General features: G+C 49.8%; 1 protein-coding gene across 1 annotated transcript in view; it reads left to right on the forward strand.

Moving 5' to 3' along the window:
* PLEKHG5 (pleckstrin homology and RhoGEF domain containing G5) overlaps positions 1–22,129 on the forward strand; it is a 93,107-nt gene that overhangs the window by 51,021 nt on the left and 19,957 nt on the right. Inside the window, exons 3-8 of the mRNA XM_063145346.1 lie at positions 4,992–5,121; positions 5,881–5,983; positions 6,684–6,744; positions 7,587–7,678; positions 8,818–8,954; positions 9,217–9,380. Coding sequence (XP_063001416.1) covers positions 5,079–5,121; positions 5,881–5,983; positions 6,684–6,744; positions 7,587–7,678; positions 8,818–8,954; positions 9,217–9,380 — 600 coding nt within the window. The 5' untranslated portion in view covers positions 4,992–5,078. The remainder of the gene's footprint in view (positions 1–4,991; positions 5,122–5,880; positions 5,984–6,683; positions 6,745–7,586; positions 7,679–8,817; positions 8,955–9,216; positions 9,381–22,129) is intronic.

A 22,129-nucleotide genomic window follows, 5' to 3' on the forward strand; every position in this document is an offset into this window, starting at 1 on the left:
GCTTACAGTCTAATAAAGACATGACACACAAGGAAAAGGAGTTCAGGAGGGAAGAGGTAAAGAGAGAGAGAAATTAAGTGGACTGGAGAAAGGGCTGATGGGATTGTCCTGCTCCCGAAGGAGGGGAGTCCAACTGGAGCAGGCCCCGATGTTTCCTCGGCCTGCTCCTGTCCCCTCGGTCCTTCTTCTTCCCCACAGGGCCAAGATGGCAGTAATAATTTATTTATTACATTTCTATACCGCCCAATAGCCGGAGCTCTCTGGGCGGTTCACAAAAATTAAAACCATTCAAAGTATAAAACAACAGTATAAAACCATAATATAAAATACAATATAAAAGCTCAACCAGATAAAAACAGCAGCAATGCAAAATTACAAATTTAAAACCATGTTATTTAAAATTTATAGATTGTTAAAATGTTGGGAGAATAAAAAGGTCTTCACCTGGCGTCTAAAAGCATATAATGTAGGTGCCAAGCGAACCTCCTTAGGGAGCTCATTCCACAGCCGGGGTGCCACAGCAGAGAAGGCCCTCCTCCTGGTAGCCACCTGCCTCACTTCCTGAAGCCCCAAAAGCCCCAAAGTGCTCAATTATCAGATTGTGAGCCAAAATTTTACAGCCAAAATAGGAATTAGAATTTTGAATGTCACCTTCAAAACGTGAACTGCAAACTTGGAAATAGACGAACTTTGAATACTTTTTAACATTTGTTTGCGATCAAAGGATATCTAATTGTTGTGTTGCATCACCCCCTGCTGGATATCTATCTATCTATCATCTATGAGTTGAAGTGGAGGAGTCACATAAACCTCTCACTTTTATGATCTCAATAACCCTTCGAGGGAGGCTGTGCTCACATGTCCCATAAGCGTTCGTGGCTGAGCAGGAATTTCAGCCTGGGTCTTCCTGATGTATGTCCAGTCTCTCTCTCTCAGCACAATCTTTGCAAGTTCATTCCTAATTGCAGAGCAGAAACATATCTCTGGCCAGGGTCATGGAGTTGAAAGTGGCCTTAGAGATCATCTAGTCGCACCCCTGCTCAATGCAAGCTCTGCATTGCAGGCTGCAGCTACACCATCCGTGTCATCCAGCCTCTGCTTCAGTACATCCCAGGATGGAGAGCCTCCCCCCCCACCCCAAGGCAGAGTCTGTTCCACTGCTGTTTGGACACTTCTCCTAATGTTTATCTGCCTCCCTGCCATTTCCGTCTAGTGCTCCTGGGCTTGCTGCTTCTAAGGGAACAGGCCTGCTCCATCTCCTCATGACAGGCATTCAGAGCCTGCTGCTGCCAGTCAGAGCGGAAAGCACTGGGCCAGACGGAGCTCTTGTCTGACCTGGTAAAGAGCGGCGTCACGGGCCTCCTGTTTTGGGAATTAAACAAAAAGTCCTGGGTCCCCTCTGGCCATCCTTCCTCCCCCGTCACAGGAAGGGGGGGGCATTGTCAGCGGCTTGTTTGGGCAGACCCGGGAGTGCTGTCTTTGTGGCAATCAATGCACATTGTTGTGTGCAGCCTCTGGGGTCACAGGGCAGCAGGCAGCACCCCACGAGGCCCGGCTGCGCGGTTAAAAATAACCCTGTCTTGCTGCGGGTGCTGAGCAGAGCACGGCCTTTGCGCACAATCGGAGGAAGCGCTGGGGCTGCTGGAGCATTGTTCTGCTGCAGACACTCACTTCCTTTGCCCTGCGGTGGGGGGGTGCGTTAGGCTGGAGCTAGCCGGCAGCTGGGTTTGCGAGCCCAGAGGGGGCTGTGTAACTTGAGGCCGCCGAAAGGATCTGTGCGGGGCTCCTGCCAGAGGCTTGGTTGCAGCTGGTGAAGTGAGAGCAGCCGGTCTTTCGGAATGGTGAGTGCTGACCGAAATGAGCATGGTGGGCGAAGAGATCCCAACTTCCCATCTATGCGGACGGGATCTGAGCTGGTGGTGCCTGACCAAGGAAGGGATCTGAGCTGGCAGTTATTGACCAAGGAAGAGACCGTGGGATTGCGGTGAGGGGGTCAATGGAAACGTCGACCCAGTGAGCGGCTGATGGGAAAAAGGCAAACTCCAGGTTGGGCAGAATTCGAAAAGGAATTGAAGATAAACCTGCCAAGATCACGGTATAACCACGCTTGGAATAATGTGTGCACTTCTGTACGCCGCACCTAAAAGAGGATATTGTGGAGCTGGAAAAAGTGCAGAAAGAGCAACTGGAGCATCTCCCCTACGAGGGAAGGTGGTGGCATTTGGGGCTGTTTACCCGAGAAAGAAATTGATTGAGGGGAGACCTGATGGAGGTGGACAAAGTCATGCCTGGCGTGGAGAATGTGGAGAGGGAGGCATTTCTCTCCCTCTCCCATAATACTAGAACCCAAAGGGGTCATTATCCCATGAAGCTGAGGGGTGGGAGATCCCGGACAGATCAAAGGAAGGATTTCTTCACATAGCACATAGTTAAGCTATGGAATTCACCACCACAAGATGTAGTGATGGCCACCAATCTGGATGGCTTTAAAAGGGGGTTGGATAAATTCCTGGCAGAGGAGAAGGCTATCGATGGGCTACTAGCCGTGATGGCTGTGTGCTACCTCCACAAGTGTGCCTGTGTATGCCAGTTGCTGGGGAACATGGGTGGGAGGGTGCTGTTGCACCGTGTCCTGCTTTGTTGGCCCCTGGTTGGTGGCTGGTTGGCCCCTGTGTGAACAGAGTGTTGGACTAGATGGACCCTTGGCCTGATCCAGCCTCAGGGCTCTTCTTGTATTCTTATGTTCGTTTCAGCAGTCAGTGGTCTGGTAAGATTACTGCTCCTTATGTGGAGCTGTAGGAATGGGAATTGTAGGACTTTTGCTATCTACGCATGCATAGTTTTGCACTATAAAGGGCACTATCCGTTGCACATTCAGGCTGGAGAAAAAAGTCCTACAACTCCCAGCATGCTTCAGCCAGACATGTAGGCAGGGGCATGCAGGGAGTCGTAGGGCCTTTTTTCTCTGTTTACTAAACATACTTGGAGTCCATTTGTTAAATTTGTATTAGAAAAAGGGAAAGGGAGTAAACCGTCGCAGGATACATTACAATTTTGGAAAAGAGAATAAGTGTCCCGGGGTGGGGTGGGGTGCATGAGACAGTATTATATTATTTCAATAAGTTCTTTTTTAATTTCATTATTGTGGTATATTAAGTTGATGTAGTGTGATAAAATTCAAATAAAAAAATATTATATATATAAAAAAGGATTGCACCATAAAAACCTGTTAATGTAATATAAACTGCCCCAGGGCAGCAGTTTATTTTTAAAGTAGCATTATGTTTATTGTAACATCTTTCAAAAGCTGTCAGTAGCTGGCATCATGTTAGAGGAAGCATTCATTCCCTCTGCCTCCCACATGAAGACAGAGATCAGCTAAGATCGTCTCTGCAGCAACACGGGTGTGCATCAACTAAAAACAAAGAAAATGTTGTTATATTTTTCCTCCGAACGATTGCTTTATTGTGGATTTAGTTGGTACATTGGCGAATGATTTATTGACCAAGACTCCTTTGCTTGTGTGGCAGCCCTAAAAAAATAAACCTTCCCCAAAGGTGACTATGTATGAGTAGGGATCCCTTTTCCAGCACTGGATGTGATCCTGTATTTACTATATTTGAATGGCCGTGTGTTTGTTTGTTTGTTTTAGCCATTTGTCACTTTGAAAGTGACGTGAACACCCCTCGGGGAAGGCTCAGGGCTCAGCTGGGGTGAACCTCAAAGAGACGTGTGGCTCAAAATGAGCGTGGGCACAATCCCCAGGTGAAACGTAGGGATAGCGATCCTAGCTGAGTGGAAGAAGGAAGTCTCACTCAACACGGCTCAGGGAACCGGCGCTCATGAAGCGGAAAAGCAAAGCCAAACAGAAGATGCTCTAGATCAGCCTTCCTCAACCTGGGGCGCTCCAGATGTGTTGGACTACAACTCCTGGGGCATTCTGGGAGATGCAGTCCAACACATCTGGAACGCCCCAAGTTGAGGAAGGCTGATCTAGATCTCTCTTCCTTCCCAACAGAGAACGACAGTCTGCGTAGGTCAGAGTCCCTCGACATGAGGTTTTCCAGATGCTTTGGCCTTCAACCACCATCAACCCCAGCCAGCAGGGCAAATGGTCGGGCATTCTGAGTTGTAGTCCAAAACATCTGGCAGTAGGAGTGTTGCTAGGCCTACATCTGTGTGGCCCTGGGTCCAAATCTATTTTCTAGAACCCTGAGTATCTCTTGGTGCTAATGAAATGCCAAAATTGTGTGTGTGTGTATCACAGCTGAGCAGGGAAGGATTAATCCTCCCCTGCCCATGTGTTACAACCCGCCTCCCGCCCCTGATCCCCACCCCAACATGGCAATGAAGCTTAGGAAAAACACTTCAACGTGGTGCCACTGGAAGGTTTATTCTAAGCTTCATTGCCAGGGGCATTGGAGGAGGGGGGTTTCCAGGGAATTGCAGTTTGGGAGGAAAGGGTTAATCCCCAGGCTCTGTGACACCCCACCCCCACCCCCATATAGCCATCAAACTTAGAGGAAAAAAACTTCCAGTGGGTGCCCAAGGAATCTTTTATTTGGGGTGATTTGGATGGGAAAGTAGCTGAATGGCTTTGACTCTGGTAAAAATTTAAATCGATCTCAGCATATTTCCCCCCCAGAAGTTGCATACATAGGTATCAATTAGCAAATGCACATTTGTGTCCCAGGGGCCTGGGGCCTGACTCTATTGCCTGGGTTGGGAAAGGGAAATACGCTTGCAGCTGGTTGCTGAGGTCCAAATGGAGAGAAGGCCTCCCTGCCTTTGACAGCTGTGCAGAAGAAAGGATTTCAGCAAGTGTTACGTTTCCCCTCCCTGCTGTGAGAAGTTGCACCTACCAAAATTCCCCCCTATGCACAACTGAAGGACTATTTTATTTATTTATTACATTTTTATCCCACTGTTTTTCCTCCAAGGTGTTTAACCTCCCTCTCTCTCTCTCTCTCTCTCTCTCTCCTTCCCTCCAGGTATGCCACCACGCCGAATGCCAGCAGCTGAACCACAACGGACCCCTTCAGTTGTGCGAGGTGTGTGACGGACGCTTCCACAGTGCCATGTACTTTGACGGACACATCCGCTTCGACCTGCCTCCCCAAGGTGAGGAAGGCCGAGCCATGTGATGAGTGTGCGTGTGAATGTGCCTGTGTGCACACTTTTGGAGAGTGTGTGTGTTTGCATTTTTGGACAGTCACGGAAAGGGCAGTGCAGCCCCCAAAGGCCAGATGATTTCTCATCCAGGAAAGCAGAAGCTGCACTCAGGTTACAACTTAGCCTCTGTCACCCCAGGGCTAAGATGGAGCTCTTAAATTGTCCAGATTGGGCCCTACGGATTCGTTGCTGATTCCTCTTTTATGACAACAGGTTCAGATTGCTTCTTAGTTCAGCCTTTAAAAGCCTCTCTGAATAGGAAAGTCTTGCTAATGCCTGTGAGATGAGCCCTAAGGAGGTAAGAGGAACCCAGCTGGATCAAAGCAAAGGGTGCTTCTCATCCACTGGCCAACGGGATGCCCCTGGCAAGCCCACAAGTCAGGCCTTGCTTGGCAGCCGTAGCCTCCTCCCGCTGTTTACCCACCCACCCAGCAATGACTACTCAGAGGCATCAGAGATCCAATTCTTAACTGCCATGGAGAACAAGAACGTCAAGAATCCTGCCTGAATCTCTTCCAACGTCTTGTTTCTTGGAAGCTGACTGGCAGGGGCAGGAAGGCAGGAGATGCCTGAGTTTTATGTCCCCAGCTTCTGTTACCCTAAGATAGATTGCGGCTGAAGCTGGAGGCTCCGTTAGGAGGCTACTCGTCAGTGAGAGAGATCTATCTAGCTGTGATGCACTGTAACCTGACTCCTTCTGCCTTCCAGGTTCTATCCTGGCGCGGAATGTCTCCACACGGTCGTGTCCGCCGCGCACCAGCCCTGCCTCAGACGTGGAGGAAGAGGAGGATGGGCTTATTGATGGGAAAGGGTAAGTGTAGGGAGGGGCCAGGCCAGCAGGTGCTTAATTCAGGGGAAAACAAAAACAAAACCCTCATCTGGAAAATTAGCATTTCAGGGTGGAAAGTTTGAACCTGACAAGCTGTTTTTCTGAGTGCAGGGAGTTATTGTTTCATGGGAGACAATTCAAGCATGCAATCTCCCTCCTCCTGTCTAAAGTGGTACACTCTGTCAAGCGCTGTACTTGCGCGACTCTGCTAAATGTGTAGCTTGATAAGAGTTCTGTAAAGGCTTCTAAACCATTCACCAATTGGTGGGGCAGAAAGTTCCCTGCATTTGAGGGGTGGGTGGGAATTTCCCTGCCTCCCCCAGCTATGCTCCTGCCGCCAGCCAAAATGCTGCAAAGGGGGGGGGGCTGCCAGGGAAAAAGCCTCCTTGGTAGTGACCCCCAGCTGTGAAATGGCCTCCCCCAGGGAGATCCATCTGGTGTCTTTGCTGTATGCATTTAGACACCAGTTTAAGAACTTGCTTTTCCAGCAGGCATTGGCTCTTTAATCTGTTGCTCTGTTGCTGGCTTTTTAATGTTTTTAAATCTTTTTGAAATGTTTGGTGCGATATTTTTATGGTTGTCTTTGCTTTGTTATTTTATCGCTTTTTTAGTGGTCTTTCTATGATTGTAAACCTCCCCGCAGGCTCTTTTAATATGCCTGCCTCTTGCTTGTCTCGTGCAGGGACAAGAAAAGCTCAGCGCTGAAACTGCCCAAGAAGAAAGCCAGGAGGAGACACACGGATGTAAGGAGGCCGGTCGTGTCCGTCCCTCGGTCCTTCCTTGCTCTCGGACTGGGTTCACATGTCACACTGACTCACAAACCCTGCTCGGAGGTTGTTTGCACAAACTGAAACGAGCTCGTAGGCCGCACATTTCCCTGCAAATTGTGGGTTAAATAACCCACAGTTTGCGCCGTGACACGGGAGATGGATCTGAACCTGGCCAACGCGGGGGTGGGCTTTTCGGCAAGATGCACCTTCAGCCCCCATGGGGCACTGGAGAATAAAGTGCCCCCACCCTCAAGAATATAGGAGTTAGCCTACCCTGACGCAGGGCAACCCTTGTTTCTGCAATCAGATTGATCTCCCGTTAGGCTGCGCTTCTGCCGGCAGGCAGGTCCATCCATAGCTATTCGCCTCAGTGACTAAATCGAACTTCCAGGCTCAGGGGCAACTTTACTGGCTGTTTGAGAATGTCATTGTCCCAGTTTTGTGAGCAATGCATATGCATGTGTGTGTGTGTGAGAGAGAGAGAAAGAGAGAGAGAGACACACACACAGAGAGAGAGAGAGAGAGAGAGAGAGAGAGAGAGAGAGAGAGAGAGAGAGAGAGGGACTTCTTTTATGGGCTGTCGCATGCATGAGTGTTTGCTGTAAAAGCACCTGCAGGCTCCACTGATCCCCTGCTCAGTACCAACAAACATTAAGGCCATCCAAGTACATGAGTACTAGAAACTTGCGGGGTGGGGGTGGTCTAGTGGACCTTTCTTCCCCGCCGGAGCCCTGTTTCTGGCTCAGGTGAGGGGAGATGTTGGGGAAGGATTCAGCCATTGTACCTTGCCCAAGATGCCTGGATTTCTCCTGCAGGATCCCAGCAAGGAATGCTTCACCTTGAAGTTTGATCTGAATGTGGATATTGAGATGGAGATTGTGCCAGCCGTGAAGAAGAAATCTTTGGGGTAAGGAGGGCACCTAGCAAGTTAGCCGGGGATGTGGGGGGCACATTGATATTTGAGGGCCCCAGTTAGGCCCTGGCTGGGACGCAATGATTCCAGGGACTCACCTGGAGACACAGGAGTTGCCTCCCAAACCCAGCATTTCAGATCTGTTTGGTGTAGGGTTGTACTCAATGGCTCCTTGATTGATTGATACCCTGCTCTTCTTTGCAAAGAGCCCAGGGTGGCTAACAACCTACATTAAACACAGTACACCACATCAACAACATTAAAATCATGAGTCTAAAAAGACAAATATGTGATTAAAAAAATCAACCCAATCAATCTAAAAACACCCAGAGTGCTGGCCTGTAGCCCCAAAGCCTGCACAAATAAATAGGTCTTTAACTGGTGCCAAAATGCCAAGAGCATGGGGACAGCATAATCTTTATGAGAAGAGAATTCCATAGCCAGGGTGCTGCAACCGAAAAGGCCCTGCCATACGAAGTCAACCTGTGTCCATCTTCTGAGTGCTAAGGCAAGTGACAATTATTATTATTAAGTACACTGCTGACATCCTACATACTCACTACTCAGACAGACTGCTCCCGCTCAGAAAATACGGTATGGAAAACACTTACAACCACCACCACCACCCCATCTCCAATTTTGTGCATTTCTGAAGTTCTCCTCCAGCACCAATAGCATTTATTTATTTATTTATTTATTACATTTATATACCGCCCCATAGCCGAAGCTCTCTGGGCGGTTCAGTGCCTAGATGTGCTTTACATTCTTAAGCTGGAGACGCAGGGCCAATGAGAAGCTGTAACTGTGACCTCTTTCTGCCCAAACTGCTGCCCCCACTAAGCCTCTCAGCAAGTTGGTTTCTTGCTTTTTGTCTCCTGACGTGAAAGCTTTATTGTTCCATATTTATTATTACTTATTATTTCATATGAAAAGAAAGAACATCTTTGGCGCACAATTTGCGTCTGTGTCCACGCTGCACCCAGGAAGGTGCCTGGCTGCATGACTTTTGGGGCAGGTGTGAAGCCTCCCCACTCCCAGGTGTCTCCTGCAGGTACACCCCAGGGTGACCGTTCCAAGGCATCCGTGGATTGGTACCCTACTTCCTTTCCATGCATTTTGTTTTTTAAACCCAGGGAAGTGCTGCTGCCGGTCTTTGAGAGGAAAGGGATCGACCTGGCTAAAGTGGACATTTACCTGGATCAGTCCAACACCCCCCTCTCGCTCCACTTTGAGGCGTATCGATTTGGAGGACACTACCTGCGTGTGAAAGGTACGCTGCGGTGAGGTCCTGTCTCAGCCTTCGCCTGACCTGGCGCTCTTCAGATGTGTTTGGTCTACACATCCCATGACCCCCAGCCAAAAAACCCCAATCAGGATCCAGAGAACAGTACTATGTGCCGTTATTTTAAGATCAAGGTTTCGATTAGGCTGATCTGAAGCATTTCTGCACCTCAGCTGTTTTCCTGGAGGACTCAAGGGTTGAGCAACGCCTCTCTCTCTCTCTCTCTCTCTCTCTCTTTCCTACATTGCAGCCAAACCTGGGGATGAGCTCAAAGTGGAACAGGCAGTGAAGGACTTCAAGTCTTTGAGCCTGCCCATCCTGCGCCCCCCGGGCATCAGCCCCCCCTTCCCTTGCACCCCCTCCCTGGATCGGCTGGAGCAGCTGTCGCTTCGCAGGGAAAGTGCCGACATCCTGGTGAGTGGGGAAAGCGCCGCTTGGGGGGGGGGGCGGTCGCCAGAAAGGAGGGCCGATTGCGAATGCTGCGGGCATTGAAGACATGGGGTGCTCTCTTGATCATCGAAGGCGAGGGGTCAACAGCTCACGTCGCTTGTGGCTTTGTCTCTTTCGAGGTGTAGCCTGCTCCATCTCAAAGATTTAGGGTGAGTTAGGAACCTAGCAAGCTGACTTCTACTGACTCAGACCCTTGGTCCATCTAAGCCAATAGTGTCAGCACTGGCTGGCAGCAATGGCTCTCCAGGGATCCAGGGAGAATTTTTTACCCAGATCAAAGCTGAGACCTTCTGCATGCAAACCCGGCTCTGCCGCTGGGCTACGGATCCCTCCCCAAAGTTATATAAACATACATCATTGAACAAGTTAAAATTAGCTGGGGAGTGAGCGATTTCCCTTGATGTTAGGAAGCTAATGAGATCAAAGGGATGAGTGATTTCTTTTGATGAGACCTGAAGATGCTCCGTTAAGGTTAGAAGATGTTTCTCCTTCTGCTCTGCCTGCCAGTCTGAGCGGTGGAGCAGGGACAGATTTGGATCCCGTCCAAAGGAACGAACTCAAGGAAGACCAGCGACGGAAGCTTCCTCCTTCTGCTAATAGTCCTGGGCGGGCCCCGGTGATGCCCCATCCTAGGAGCTGGGCCTGAGGGTGCTGAGAGCTCTCTCTCTCCCTCTCTCTCTCTTTGGTGTGTCTGTTGATAGTACACCGGGGTGGAGGGATGGTCTGGCGTCTGTCAGAGAGAAGGTAGAGAAGACGTGAGACGTGGCTGCATCATTGCACCTCGTCACGCGCCCGTCTTGGATGAGAAGGTCATGTGTCACTGCGATGCACAACAAAACGTCATCCATGCCTCACGGGGTGTCCGAGCATGTGTCTCGAGGTGTGGCTGTGGGATGACCACATCGCTCAGGCGTATCTTCACGGGGTTGGCTTTTTTGCAAATTCACCCCTGCGCTCACTCGTGTTTTCCTTCTGAACCTCTCTCTCTGGTATTTGGCTGCCTTCCAATAACATGACTAGGAGTGTCATCAAAAGGGGGGGGAATCGCATTTGTTTACCGTCGCTTCTCCGCCCGTGTGTTTGTCCCTCGTTACTTCCTCTTTCAAAAGAGGAAGTCAACAATGTGCACGTGGGCCGTTTTGATCATGCTGCGGAGACAGTGGCAACTTCTGTCTTTAAAAATACATTGGACTTACTGGGGTGTTTTTTTGTGGCGCGAAGAAGGCTAGGAGTGGTGGAAGGCAGACGGCAGCATGAGAGGGACCTGCGAAAATCCGTGAGTGCCCAGAGACAGGTGTGCCATAAAACACTCCTCTGATGGAGCTCTAGGTGTGGCATAATCCCAAACTCCCCCAAAGGTTTCCATGATGTTATGGCCAACAATGTGTGTGTTGTGGTGTTCAACATCTCATGCCCCCCAAAATATTCAGGTCATCTACAGGACTGCCTCCTCCCACATGGATTCGCTGGTTTGTTTCTTTCTTTATTGTCCTACCTGTTCTTGGAGTTCTGCCAGAGAGTTTCTCCTTTGCGTCTCGGCGGAGGAGTGAGTGGCTGAGTGACTAACACGGGTTCTTAGTTCAAATCTCACCTCTGCCCTGAACAAAAGAAGCTGCTCCGTCCCCATGCCTCAGCAATACAAGAGGGGGAAAACAGTAATCTGGATGATTTAAACTTAATTTTTGAGATAAACTAATCTAAATTTCAAGAGCTGATCTCCAAGTTTGCTTGTTTTCCACATGCTTTTTCCTTTTGCGTCCTGTCTTTGAGATTGTGCGTCTGTGGTCAGGGAACATCTAGTTTTTAACATCTTTGCAGAGCACATTTTTAGGTGTGTTATCATTCAATGATAAATAGTATTGTGGTGGTGATGATTTATTTATTTATTTATATTTATTTATTTATTTATTTATTACATTTTTATACCGCCCAATAGCCGAAGCTCTCTGGGCGGTTCACAAAGAAAATTCGGTTTGCAATATCTGACCAGCGAAAGCTATTCTGTATCAGAATCTGGTGCAAAGTACCATTGTGTGGGTCAGGTTTATGTTTTCTGGGCCTTTAGACCTCAGTTGTTCAGTTTATGAGCTCCAAGTATTGGAGACCAGTTTATCGTTGAGTGTCTGGTAGGGATGTGCGAATATTGTATCATTCTGCAGATTTGCAGATTGTCAGGATTTCCCCCCCCCCTCTAGAAAAGGGCACCAAAAAATCTGTCAGAATTGTGGAACTTCTGTTGGTGCATAACATTTTGCATACTTTTCTTACGTCAGTGTAAAATCAATGAGCAGAGGGCACAAAGCAAAGATGGCAATAGAACCGAGGCTGAAGAAACGCCCAGAGAGGTGGTTCTTCAGCTGTTGGGTGGTGTAGAAATATAATAAATAAATAAATGGTGTCAGAGGTGTGTAGATGTGTTGTTGCGTTGTTGTTTTAAAAAGGGTGTATATATTGCCATATATTTACGCAACTCCCATAGTTTTATAGGACCAAAGTTGCGTACAATTAGGGAATGTTTAAAAAATGCGTCTGCCAGTCCACAGAACCAGCATAAAGTGCCAATCCTCTTTGGATTCCCCAGGGCAGATTCATAGAAATCCAGTGTCATTTTGATCTGCTGCGGATTTCATAGAATCATAGAATCATAGAATAGCAGAGTTGGAAGGGGCCTACAAGGCCATCGAGTCCAACCCCCTGCTCAGTGCAGGAATCCACCCTAAAGCATCCCTGACAGGTGGCTGTCCAGCTGCCTCTCCTCCAACATCTCCAGTAGCGGACGTCACAGGGCAGGCAGATTCAATTTGTCACCATCCCGTAGATCAGCCAGGGTCTCTCTTGCCCAATTCTTTAACAAAAGCAGCAGTAAAATCCCTTTGCTGAAAATTATACTGCTGAAATGAAGAAAGCTTGGGGTAACCACGAGAGGTCTGTGGGTGGGTGGGTGAAAGGGATGTAGAATCCTTTCAGTTTTTGGCTCCCCTGTTCAAAACAAATTCCTGGCCTCAGGGCTCTTCAATGGTCAGTGTGTGCCTTTTGCACCAAGGCTCTGGTAGGTGCATCTTGGGCTGCTAGTTAAAAATCCAAAGTAGATCTCGTGGGCCTGGCGTCTATCTGTCCCTCACCCCCACCCACCCCGCTTGCTATACTGATCGCTAATGGGATCAGATCAACTGCTAACCAGACACAGTGCTCAGATTATCACATCACGTGGCGGGCCATAATTAGATTGAAGGGATCAGGAAGGAGCAGAGAGAACTTGCAACTTTGAGCCGGGAGGGTGGGTCTGGAGTTTTGCTCTAGGGCAGCACATAGGGTTTGCGGAAGGAGGATGGAGCACAAAGGAAATCACCCCATGCTCCTTGAAGGATTGCGGGGTGGGGGTGGGGGCCAGATTTGCCAAGATTAATGGGTGGGTTTTTTTTATGTCAAGCTCAGCGCCCCAGGTTGAGGAAGGCTGATGTATGGTTTTTAACGGGCGTTTTTAGAAGTATACAGTTTGGGCGGACTCCTGCATTGACTAAAATGTATTTGTGCTCATTTTGGAAATGTGCATGTTCTTCTTTGTGCCTTTTCCCCGTGTGGGCATGTCGCCAAGCACTTATATTTGGTCGAACGCATGGAAGCTAGGAAATGTACACATTTCCAACCGCAAATTGTGTTTTGGGGCCAGGAGGTGCAAATTGGGTAAAGCCCTGCAGCCTCCAAATGTCTGCAGAAAGCACGCTGGGGTCATGTCCCGTCTCCCATCCTGAGTAGCCACTAAAAGGGGCAGGCAAGTTTAGAATTGTACACATCATGACATCTGAGGCTGGCTTTGCAAAAGAGGACCTGGAACAGGTGTGTGGGACGCTTCCTAACAATGGATCTACCGAGACATCAGGAGAGTCTTGATTTGTCTACCGTTCCATTCACCACCGTTCACAAGCAATACATGAGGGGATGAGCCCTCTAATGCAGTTGCTTTCAACACTCTAGCTGGGAATGATGGGAATTGCAGTTCAACGCATGTGGACATTGCCAGGTTGGGAAACTCTGGTCTGATCCTTTTTTAAACAGCTATGACTTGTGCCAGCAAATTCCATAAGTTAATTACGCCATTCCTCCTTGGCTGTTCATCTGTTGACCTTAATTGGTTTTATAATTAGTCTGTGACAAATAGTGCTTTTACATGTCGTGTTGCTTTTGGATCGTCCGCGGCACAGTGGGCCATGAGTCATGGAGAAGCAAAGGCAAAGGACTTACGAGGTGACCTTAGTTGAGACACCCATCGTCCGTTCCTCATTTGTGAATTGGGAGGAATAACAGGATTTGAGGAGTTCGTTACACACCCCAAATCATAGCTATGACCTAGTCACACACCCCTGAAAGTTAGGCATGCTATTCTGACCCCGTGAAAAGAAGTCATTACTAAGGAATAATAAAACTTAGCATTTCAAGCATTCAGAGTGGTTTACGGGCATTATCTTGGGCATCTTTATAACAGCGGGAGGTTGGACTTGATGGCCTTATGGGACCCTTCCAACTCCACTATTCTATGATTTTATGATTCTATGAACCCTGTAAAATAGGCCGGTGTGATTGCAGTTGAAGCCTCCATGTTGCAGGTAGAACGGGGAGGTGTTTCCCCAAAGCCCATTTAGTGAGCTTGCAGACCAGCTGAAATTCGAGCCAGAAACTTCCTAGCTTGCAGCCACTTCACTGCACTAGTCCTCAAGAGCAGGACCCTCCAGTCTCTGCTCCTTCCTCACTCTGCGTGCCGTCCACTTGTCTTGGTGGGCAACCCAATACAAAGAACAGGAAGAGCCACGTGAGGACAGCTTAGTTTGCTACTGTTAGGCATCTGGTGTTAAATGGCAATGTCCAAAAATGTAGCAGCCGTTGATGTTACCTTGGCATCAGAGCCATGCAAAGAGAAAGCAAGCAGAAATCCCCCCCCCCCCCGGGCACCCAGGAAAGAGGATGCAAAGAGGGTTCGCTGGCTCTTTTACAGAAACCACAGTGGAACAAGGCGGGAGAAAGACTCTCGGTCTTACCAGAGTTGCGGGGTGTGTGTGTTCTCTTAGTGCAACGGAGTCGTAAGAGCCGCCCTTCCAATACTGTAAAACAAACTGTGCCTGGAAAACCCCTGTTCTATATTTTGGGGCACCTAAAGCTCCCCAGTATGGAGCACATTCAAGCAAGGGATACTCGCCCCATGAGCCAAGGGCAGGCAGCAAGCAGGGAGTGCCTTCCCACCCACTGCCCCCATAAACAAAGAGGCACCACTCATGCTGAGGAAACTGGGCGCAGGCTACGCATTCATTCATTCATTCATTTATTGCATTTCTCTACCGCCCAATAGCCGGAGCTCTCTGGGCGGTTCACAAAAATTAAAAACATTCAAAGTATAAAACAACAGTATAAAACCATAATATAAAATACAATATAAAAGCTCAACCAGATAAAAACAGCAGCAATGCAAAATTACAAATTTAAAACACAGAGTTAAAATTTATTTATAGACTGTTAAAATGCTGGGAGAATAAAAAGGTCCTCACCTCCTTCTGGTAGCCACCTGCCTCACTTCCTTTGGCAGGGGCTCGCGGAGAAGGACCCCTGAGGATGACCTTAGGGTCCGGGCAGGTACATACGGGAGGAGGCGTTCCTTCAGATAGCCTGGCCCCAAGCCATTTAGGGCTTTAAATGTTAATACCAGCACTTTGAATCAGGCCCGGACCTGGACTGGCAGCCAATGAAGCTGGAAAAGGACTGGCGTGATGTGATCTCGCCGGCCAGTCCCTGTTAGTAAACATGCTGCCCTGTTTTGTACCAGCTGAAGCTTCCGGACCGTTTTCAAAGGCAGCCCCACGTATAACGCATTGCAGTAATCCAAACGAGAGGTTATCAGAGCATGGATCACTGTAGCTAGGCTATCTCTGTCCAGATAAGGGCGCAGTTGGTATATCAGCCTAAGCTGATAAAAGGTGCTCTTTGCCACTGAGTTCACCTGTGCCTCAAGTGACAGTTCTGGATCCAAGAGCACCCCCAAACTACGGACCTGATCCTTTAGGGAGAGTGCAACCCCGTCCAGGACAGGGCAAACATCACCTCACCGGACAGCATTCATGTGCTGCCTTTCCCTTCCTCTCGTCTCCTCTCCCTTGGGCCATTTTCTCCCTTCCATCATCTCCAGGCATTCATTCTTTTTGCGCATTCCACGTACGCCAACACAACCCACAGCTGTTCCCTCGTGAACCAGGGACTGAAACCACAATTTGACGTGGGCTTATGAAAGCATGCGTTTGAGGGAATCTAGTGTACATTGCCACGGCTTGTGTTTGCAGAGATCCAGGCCCAGTAAAAACTAGATGTGGGGAAGGAAGAGAAGACCCCCCTGAGATGGAAATCTTGCCGGCTAGTTTATCAAGGGAATTCTGGGAGGCTTCTGGCTCCAGCTGGAGGCTGGCACGTCTGAATGCTCTCAAGAGCGCTCATTGCATGTTGTCAATCAGTGAGCGGAGCCCAGCTTCGCCTTCCCCCTGGCAAGCTATCTTTCTGCTTGCAGAGCAGCCTGGGAATGAACCACTTCTTACCTGCAGCCTGAAATGGCACCATCCAGGCAAAGGTGATTCTGTTGCACCTATAAACTGGCTGGCAGCCATGTGCCGCCTGGCTACGCAGTGACGCGGCAGACGGAGGGGGAGGGACCAGGCAGGATGGTTTCCTCCTCCTGACTCAGGAACTGGGTGGCACAGGGTCACGAAAGAGCCGTTGCTGCATGAATCATGGCTCGCTTTGAGGCGTTGTTGGTGTCTGCATTTTTGAAATGTTTTATTATGACACTAGCAAATGGACTTAGCTTGACACAGGTTGGAAGCCTTGGTGCCGCCTCATACAGCCGTCCCGCCCTGTCTGAGTGGGGGGTATGCCTGCCGCTGCCCCTACGCACCGCCCTTATCCTGGCGCACCCCCGTAGCCTGAGTGGGGGAATCGCCACACAGCAGGGGGTATGCCTCGGTCCCTAGGTGTTTCCCTCCCATACTCAGCTTTGGTCTGTATCAACTGAAAAATATCTGATGGTCGGGGAAGCCTGCCCCTGGTGACTGAAAATATCTAGAGCAGCCTTCCTCAACCTGGGGCGCTCCAGATGTGTTGGACTACAACTCCCAGAATGCCCGAGCCAGCTAGAGGGAGGAAGGGCGGTGAGCCATTCCCACCATCCCCTGTGCCCGCTTGGGCCATCCTAGCTCCCGCTGAAACCCATCACTAGAATGCTCCCCACTCTCAACCATCCTTGGTCGGGTCTGAGAGGAGATATTGTCTCAGGATGCCCACCTGGCTAGCGGCACGTACAGAAATCTCCAAGAGTCAAAGCTTATGGATTTTGCAGTCCTAGGCAATGGGCTGCAAGGGGGGCTCCTGAAAGGTCATTCAAACAAGCCCCAAACCCATAAGAAGAATGACAACTAAACACAAATCATCGCTAACAATATAACACGATTAAAAAAAACAAAAAAAACAGTGAATGAAATGAACAGTAAAAAAGAATACAAAGATGGCAAAAACCAATCTTTTGATGCTAAAATGAGAACCTTGGCCTCATCCTATACCTTTGGTCTGAGCACCATTTTTGCCCCCCCCCTTTGCTCTAAAAATCAGTCCCCCCCCAGTTTATATATGATGGGTCAGACCCACATGCAAGTGAATGCTTTTGCCACTGACCCACCGTTCCCTTGTTAAAGCTGTGCAGCACTTCTCCGTTTCCAAAGTGTTTCTCCCCATAATGTTCCTGCGAGCGTTTATAACTCTCATGGCAGATGGCACACGTTAGCGTGCAAAGGCCGCCTCATGAGTCCCTCGTGGCGACAGGTGTCCCTTTCCAGGCAGGCTAAGTTTCCTCCTCAATCGATCAATCTTACTCCACCTCTCAGACCAGGTATTGTGAGAGCAATTGGTGGCACCACCTGACAAAATCATAAAGTTATTTATTTGTGACCCCAGTGCCATAAATGTGATGCTACGGCAGTTGCCGATAATACTTATAAAATCTGTTCTTGAGATGCAGCTGCATCTGCATCTACACAAAGCATCAAGTTCAGACAAGACAGTCAACAGTGGGGTAATAATCAACTCAACGGTTGTTTATCTAGGGCGTACGCCCCACACAACATGATAAGAATCAACCACAGTGTGGATTAGGATCAGCTCTGAATTGACTATTAGTTGAATCATTCATCCCTCATCCTCTCTCCCCCTCAGTCCTCCTGCTAGTATCCCATCAGCCATTGCTACCGCAAATCTATCCGGCCAGCTAGACTACAGCAGCAGCCATCGCTTTGACCGCTCTTGCCTTGTGACTCTGTGGCAAACCAAATAGCCAACGGTGCCCTCCACACGACACAATAACCAACAGTGGTTCAAACAGCCAACTTTGCAGAGCGTTGGTTATTTGCATGGATTATTTCTGCCAAATAACCAACTGTTGGTTAAAAACTCCCTCCATACAACACGATCACCTATGGTGGGTTAAATAACCAACCGCTGACTATTTAAACCGCCATTGGTTATCGTGTTGTCTGAACCCAGTCTGTGACTCTTTCCATGGTCTGGGACTTTCCTAAGTCTTATCTGCCCCGCTCAGGTCTTCAGGCCTGGGGCGAAATAGCTGTTGCGGCCAACACTTCCCCTCCTCTGCTGCCAAAAATGGTGGGAAAGTGATTCCGGTAGGGAACAAGGCACAGGGGGAACACATGCCCTGTTTCCTGGCAGAATTGGTGCATTCGTGTTTGCTATGGTTGCATTAAACTGCTGTTTGGTGGAGGGTGGGGTGGGGGAGAGAGATTCTGCTGGGAAAAATAAGTCCCTGTGCAGCCAGCAGAATGCCTGGGGATCCGGTGTATGTGTGTGTGTTGGGGTGGGTGGGCAGTGGCACCAGAACATCCAGCAAGGCCATGATTACCCACCCTGCCCTCATGCCCCCCACTCACTTTCCCCCAAATTTGGGGGTAGCTGGTCATTTGTGTCTCTCCCCCTTGAGGGTCTGACAGAATTGCCTCTTGCCTTCCGGCACCCCCAGGCTGCCTCATGGCCTGGGCCAACCCTAACCTCTGGTTCCTACCAAAGCCAGTACTTGCGATGGGGAAATTTAGTTGGGTGTGAATTTTAACGCGGACATCCGTATTTTTGCATTTTGCACCGATAGGCGCCCAACAATGTGCATGCATTTTCATTTCGTTCACATATGACATTTTTATACCGCCCCGGAGCCAAAGCTTTCTGGGCGGTTCACAAAAATGGAAAAACCATTAAAACCATGTTCTACAAAACACAAAAAAGAAAAGCATTTACCTAAAACCACAGGCCACATATATCTAAAACCGTTTCATTTTCACGCAAATATTTTAAAAAGAAATCTACACACACACCCAAAACAATCCTACCCCACCGCACCCCAATAAATAAAATAAATCTACAAGTTTGGGAGGATTAGGTCCCAAACCTACGGCTGGGAAAACAAGAGCGAAACTGAAACGGGCAGACTTGTCTGTCCCGAGCGCCTCGCCTGATCTGTGGATTCCTGCCCTGCTTCCGACTGGTGGCCTCCCGAGGCTGCTGCCTGGGTTTCCCGGGAGAAGCAGGAAGTGCAGGCTGTGCTGCTCTGTGCCAGGCGGTATCAAAGGTGAGCTCCACACCTGGATCCATCCAGCTTGGCCCAAAGACAGTCTGCTGAGCCTCTGCAGTGAGATGCAGCTTCTTTTCCTCCTCCTCCTCCTCCTTTGCTGCTCTTAGAGAAGCCCACTGGGCGGATAGCTCTCCATCACCAGGGTGCATGTGGTGTGTGTGTGTGTGGGGGGGGTTGTCCTCTTGCCCTCCTTTGGCGTTGTGCCTCCCCAGGTTTTCAGAGCTGCTGTGTGTTGGCCGACAACTTGTGCAATAACTCTCTGCAAGAAGAGCTCCATTGGATCCGGATCCCCCCTTCGTTCACACTGGCAGTGGTGGGACCATGCTGCATTCCAGATGCAAGAGCTGGCAGGTCCCTGCCATTGGGACAGAGGCCATCTCTCCCCTCTCCCACTTCCACCATCTCCCAGACGGACCTCCTGCTGACGAGCCCCAGAGATCTGGACAGCCGGTGGTAGCCCCTGGATTCGTTGCTGCCAGGATCCGGTTCTATCGTTCTCCGTTGCCTGGTCCTGAGCTCTCCAGAGAGTCAGTGGGACCTGCTAGAAGCCACTGGCCCAAGGAGAAGGAGGCTCTTGGCTTGCAGCCGTACCACCAGACGGGACTGTGGCAGGACCTAAGGGGCCAAGGCCTTGGGCTTGGAGATGTGGCAGAATGCAGGAGATGGCAGCAGAGGGTGAGTTAGCCCTTCCTGGGCAGGCGTGGGCGGGGTGGGGGGCATCTCAGCAGTGTGTGGAGGGATGCTGGTCCTTCAAGGAATGCAGCAGCCTGACGAGCCAGGGGGAAGAAGGGGGAGAGATAATCCCTCTGTAAAGTTTTTCATGTTGACTCTCTGAGATCCATCGGTGGTGTGTTTGCATGCTGTCAGGGCTGTTGTTAACTGTTGGTTTGTTTGATTGATTGATTGATTACATTTCTATAGCGCCCAGTAGCTGAAGCTCTCTGGGCAGTTCACAACAAGTAATTTAAGAATCCTATCTAGCATCTCTGAAAGTTCAGAGTAGCTTTCTCCAACCTGGTGAGGAAGTCCCCCGTCTTCACATATGGGGGTCTGAGCTAAAGGTGACTGATTAAGAAAGGGATCTCGAAGGTTGTGGTGGAAAAGCTCGATGGAAAATGTCAGCCCAGTGTGCGGCTGCTGTGAAAAAGGGCAAACGCCATGTTAGGCATAATTGGGAAAGGAATTGAGAACAAAGCTGCCAAGATCATGGTGCGACCATGCCTGGAATGCTGTCTGCAGCTCTGGTCACCACACCTAGAAAAGAAAAGAAAAGAAAAGAAAAGAAGATATTGTGGAGTTGGAGAAAGCGTAGAAAGGGCAACGCAAATGATCAAGGGGCCGAAGCGCACCTCCCTTATGAGGAATGGATGCAATGTTTGGGCTCATGCATGACGTGGAGGAAGTGGATAGGCAGGTATTTTTCTCCCTCTCTTAAAATACTAGAACCCGGGATCATCCCAGGAAGCTGATTGGTGGGAGATTCAGGGTAGATAAAAGGAAGGGCGTCTTCACAGAGTGCAAGGTTAAATGATGGATTTTTCTATCCCAAGATGTAGCGATGGCCACCATCTTGGATGGCTGTAGAAGGGGGTTGGATAAATTCCTGGAGGAGGAGGAGAAGGCTATCGATGGCTACTAGTCCTGATGGCTCTGTGCTACCCCTAGTATCAGAGGCATTATGCCTCTGCACACCTGTTGCTGGGGAACATGGGTGGGAGGGTGCTGTTGCACTCATGTTCTGCTTGTGGGTCGCTGGTGAACAGCTGCTTGGCTATTGTGTGAACAGAGCGCTGGACTAGACGGATCCTTCGTGTGATCTATCATGGCTCTTCTTATGTTCTCACAGTGCCCTTGAAATGTGTAGGACTTCAACTCCTATCATTCCCAGCCAATGAGGGGTGTTGCAGTCCAAGATATCTGGAGTCCCCTGCTGGTGTGAGCGTGGGTCTCCCAGCCACGTGCGATGGACAGCAGCCCCCCCCCCCCCCGCACAAGCTTTCCCAGCGCCTGCCGTGAGAGGAGGGGAGGCAAGCCTGGGAACGGCCTCCACCCCCGCCAGGCGCGTCGTCTCTCCGTCAGCTGCTGGCCCAAAGGGCAGGCAACTCGTCTGCCTCCCTTGCCCAGCTGCGGTGCGCAGGGAGGATCCAGCTGTTTGTCCCAGCTGCCCTGCCGGCCCCGAAGCAGATTGAGGTCGCCGGATCCTCTGTCCTCGCCCTATTCGGGTCTGGGGGGTGGGAGAATCTGAGCACCCCACCCAGGAGGAAGGTTGGGCCTGCTTTGGGGCAGGCTCTGCCCCGTGGACTGGAAGGGGTTGCCACACTGCTGGTGTTGCTGCACCCTTGGGGGAAGGCTTGGAGCTACCTCTGCCCCCGTCGTGCCCCCTGTCCTGGGTAATACTGCCGTGTGCACTCAAACTGGGCCTGTATCGCAGGCCGGGTGATCAAGGGACCCGGACGTCTTTCTCCAGAGGTGAGGGGGGGGTGGCGGCTGGAGAGGGGGTCTTCCCTAGCAGTGTCGTGGTGTCAGAGCTCACAGGGACGTGGTGCCGGCACTGCTTTATGAGCAGGGGCACGGATGATGCCCCCCACACCCTCCAGACGCCCCTGTTCCCACTGAGCTCAACTGCAGTCCTCTCGGTGAATTTCCCCAGCTTCAAATAATGATGGTACAATAAGAGTGATAACACTCCACCACAAAGGTACTAAGAAATATTTATAGACGAATAGTTCAAAAGATATCACAAATGTACAAAAGGCAGAGCAATGACAAATCTTGATAAAATAGTTAAGAGCAGAGACCCCACACTGACAACAAAGGTCCGCATAGTTAAAGCAATGGTATTCCCCGTAGTAACCTATGGCTGCGAGAGCTGGACCATAAGGAAGGCTGAGCGAAGGAAGAGAGATGCTTTTGAACTGTGGTGTTAGAGGAAAATTCTGAGAGTGCCTTGGACTGCAAGAAGATCAAACCAGTCCATACTCCAGGAAATAAAGCCAGACTGCTCACTTGAGGGAATGGTATTAAAGGCAAAACTGAAGTACTTTGGCCACAT

This window comes from Elgaria multicarinata, chromosome 20 (assembly GCF_023053635.1).
Source record: "Elgaria multicarinata webbii isolate HBS135686 ecotype San Diego chromosome 20, rElgMul1.1.pri, whole genome shotgun sequence".
In the NCBI taxonomy this organism is placed as follows: domain Eukaryota; kingdom Metazoa; phylum Chordata; class Lepidosauria; order Squamata; family Anguidae; genus Elgaria; species Elgaria multicarinata.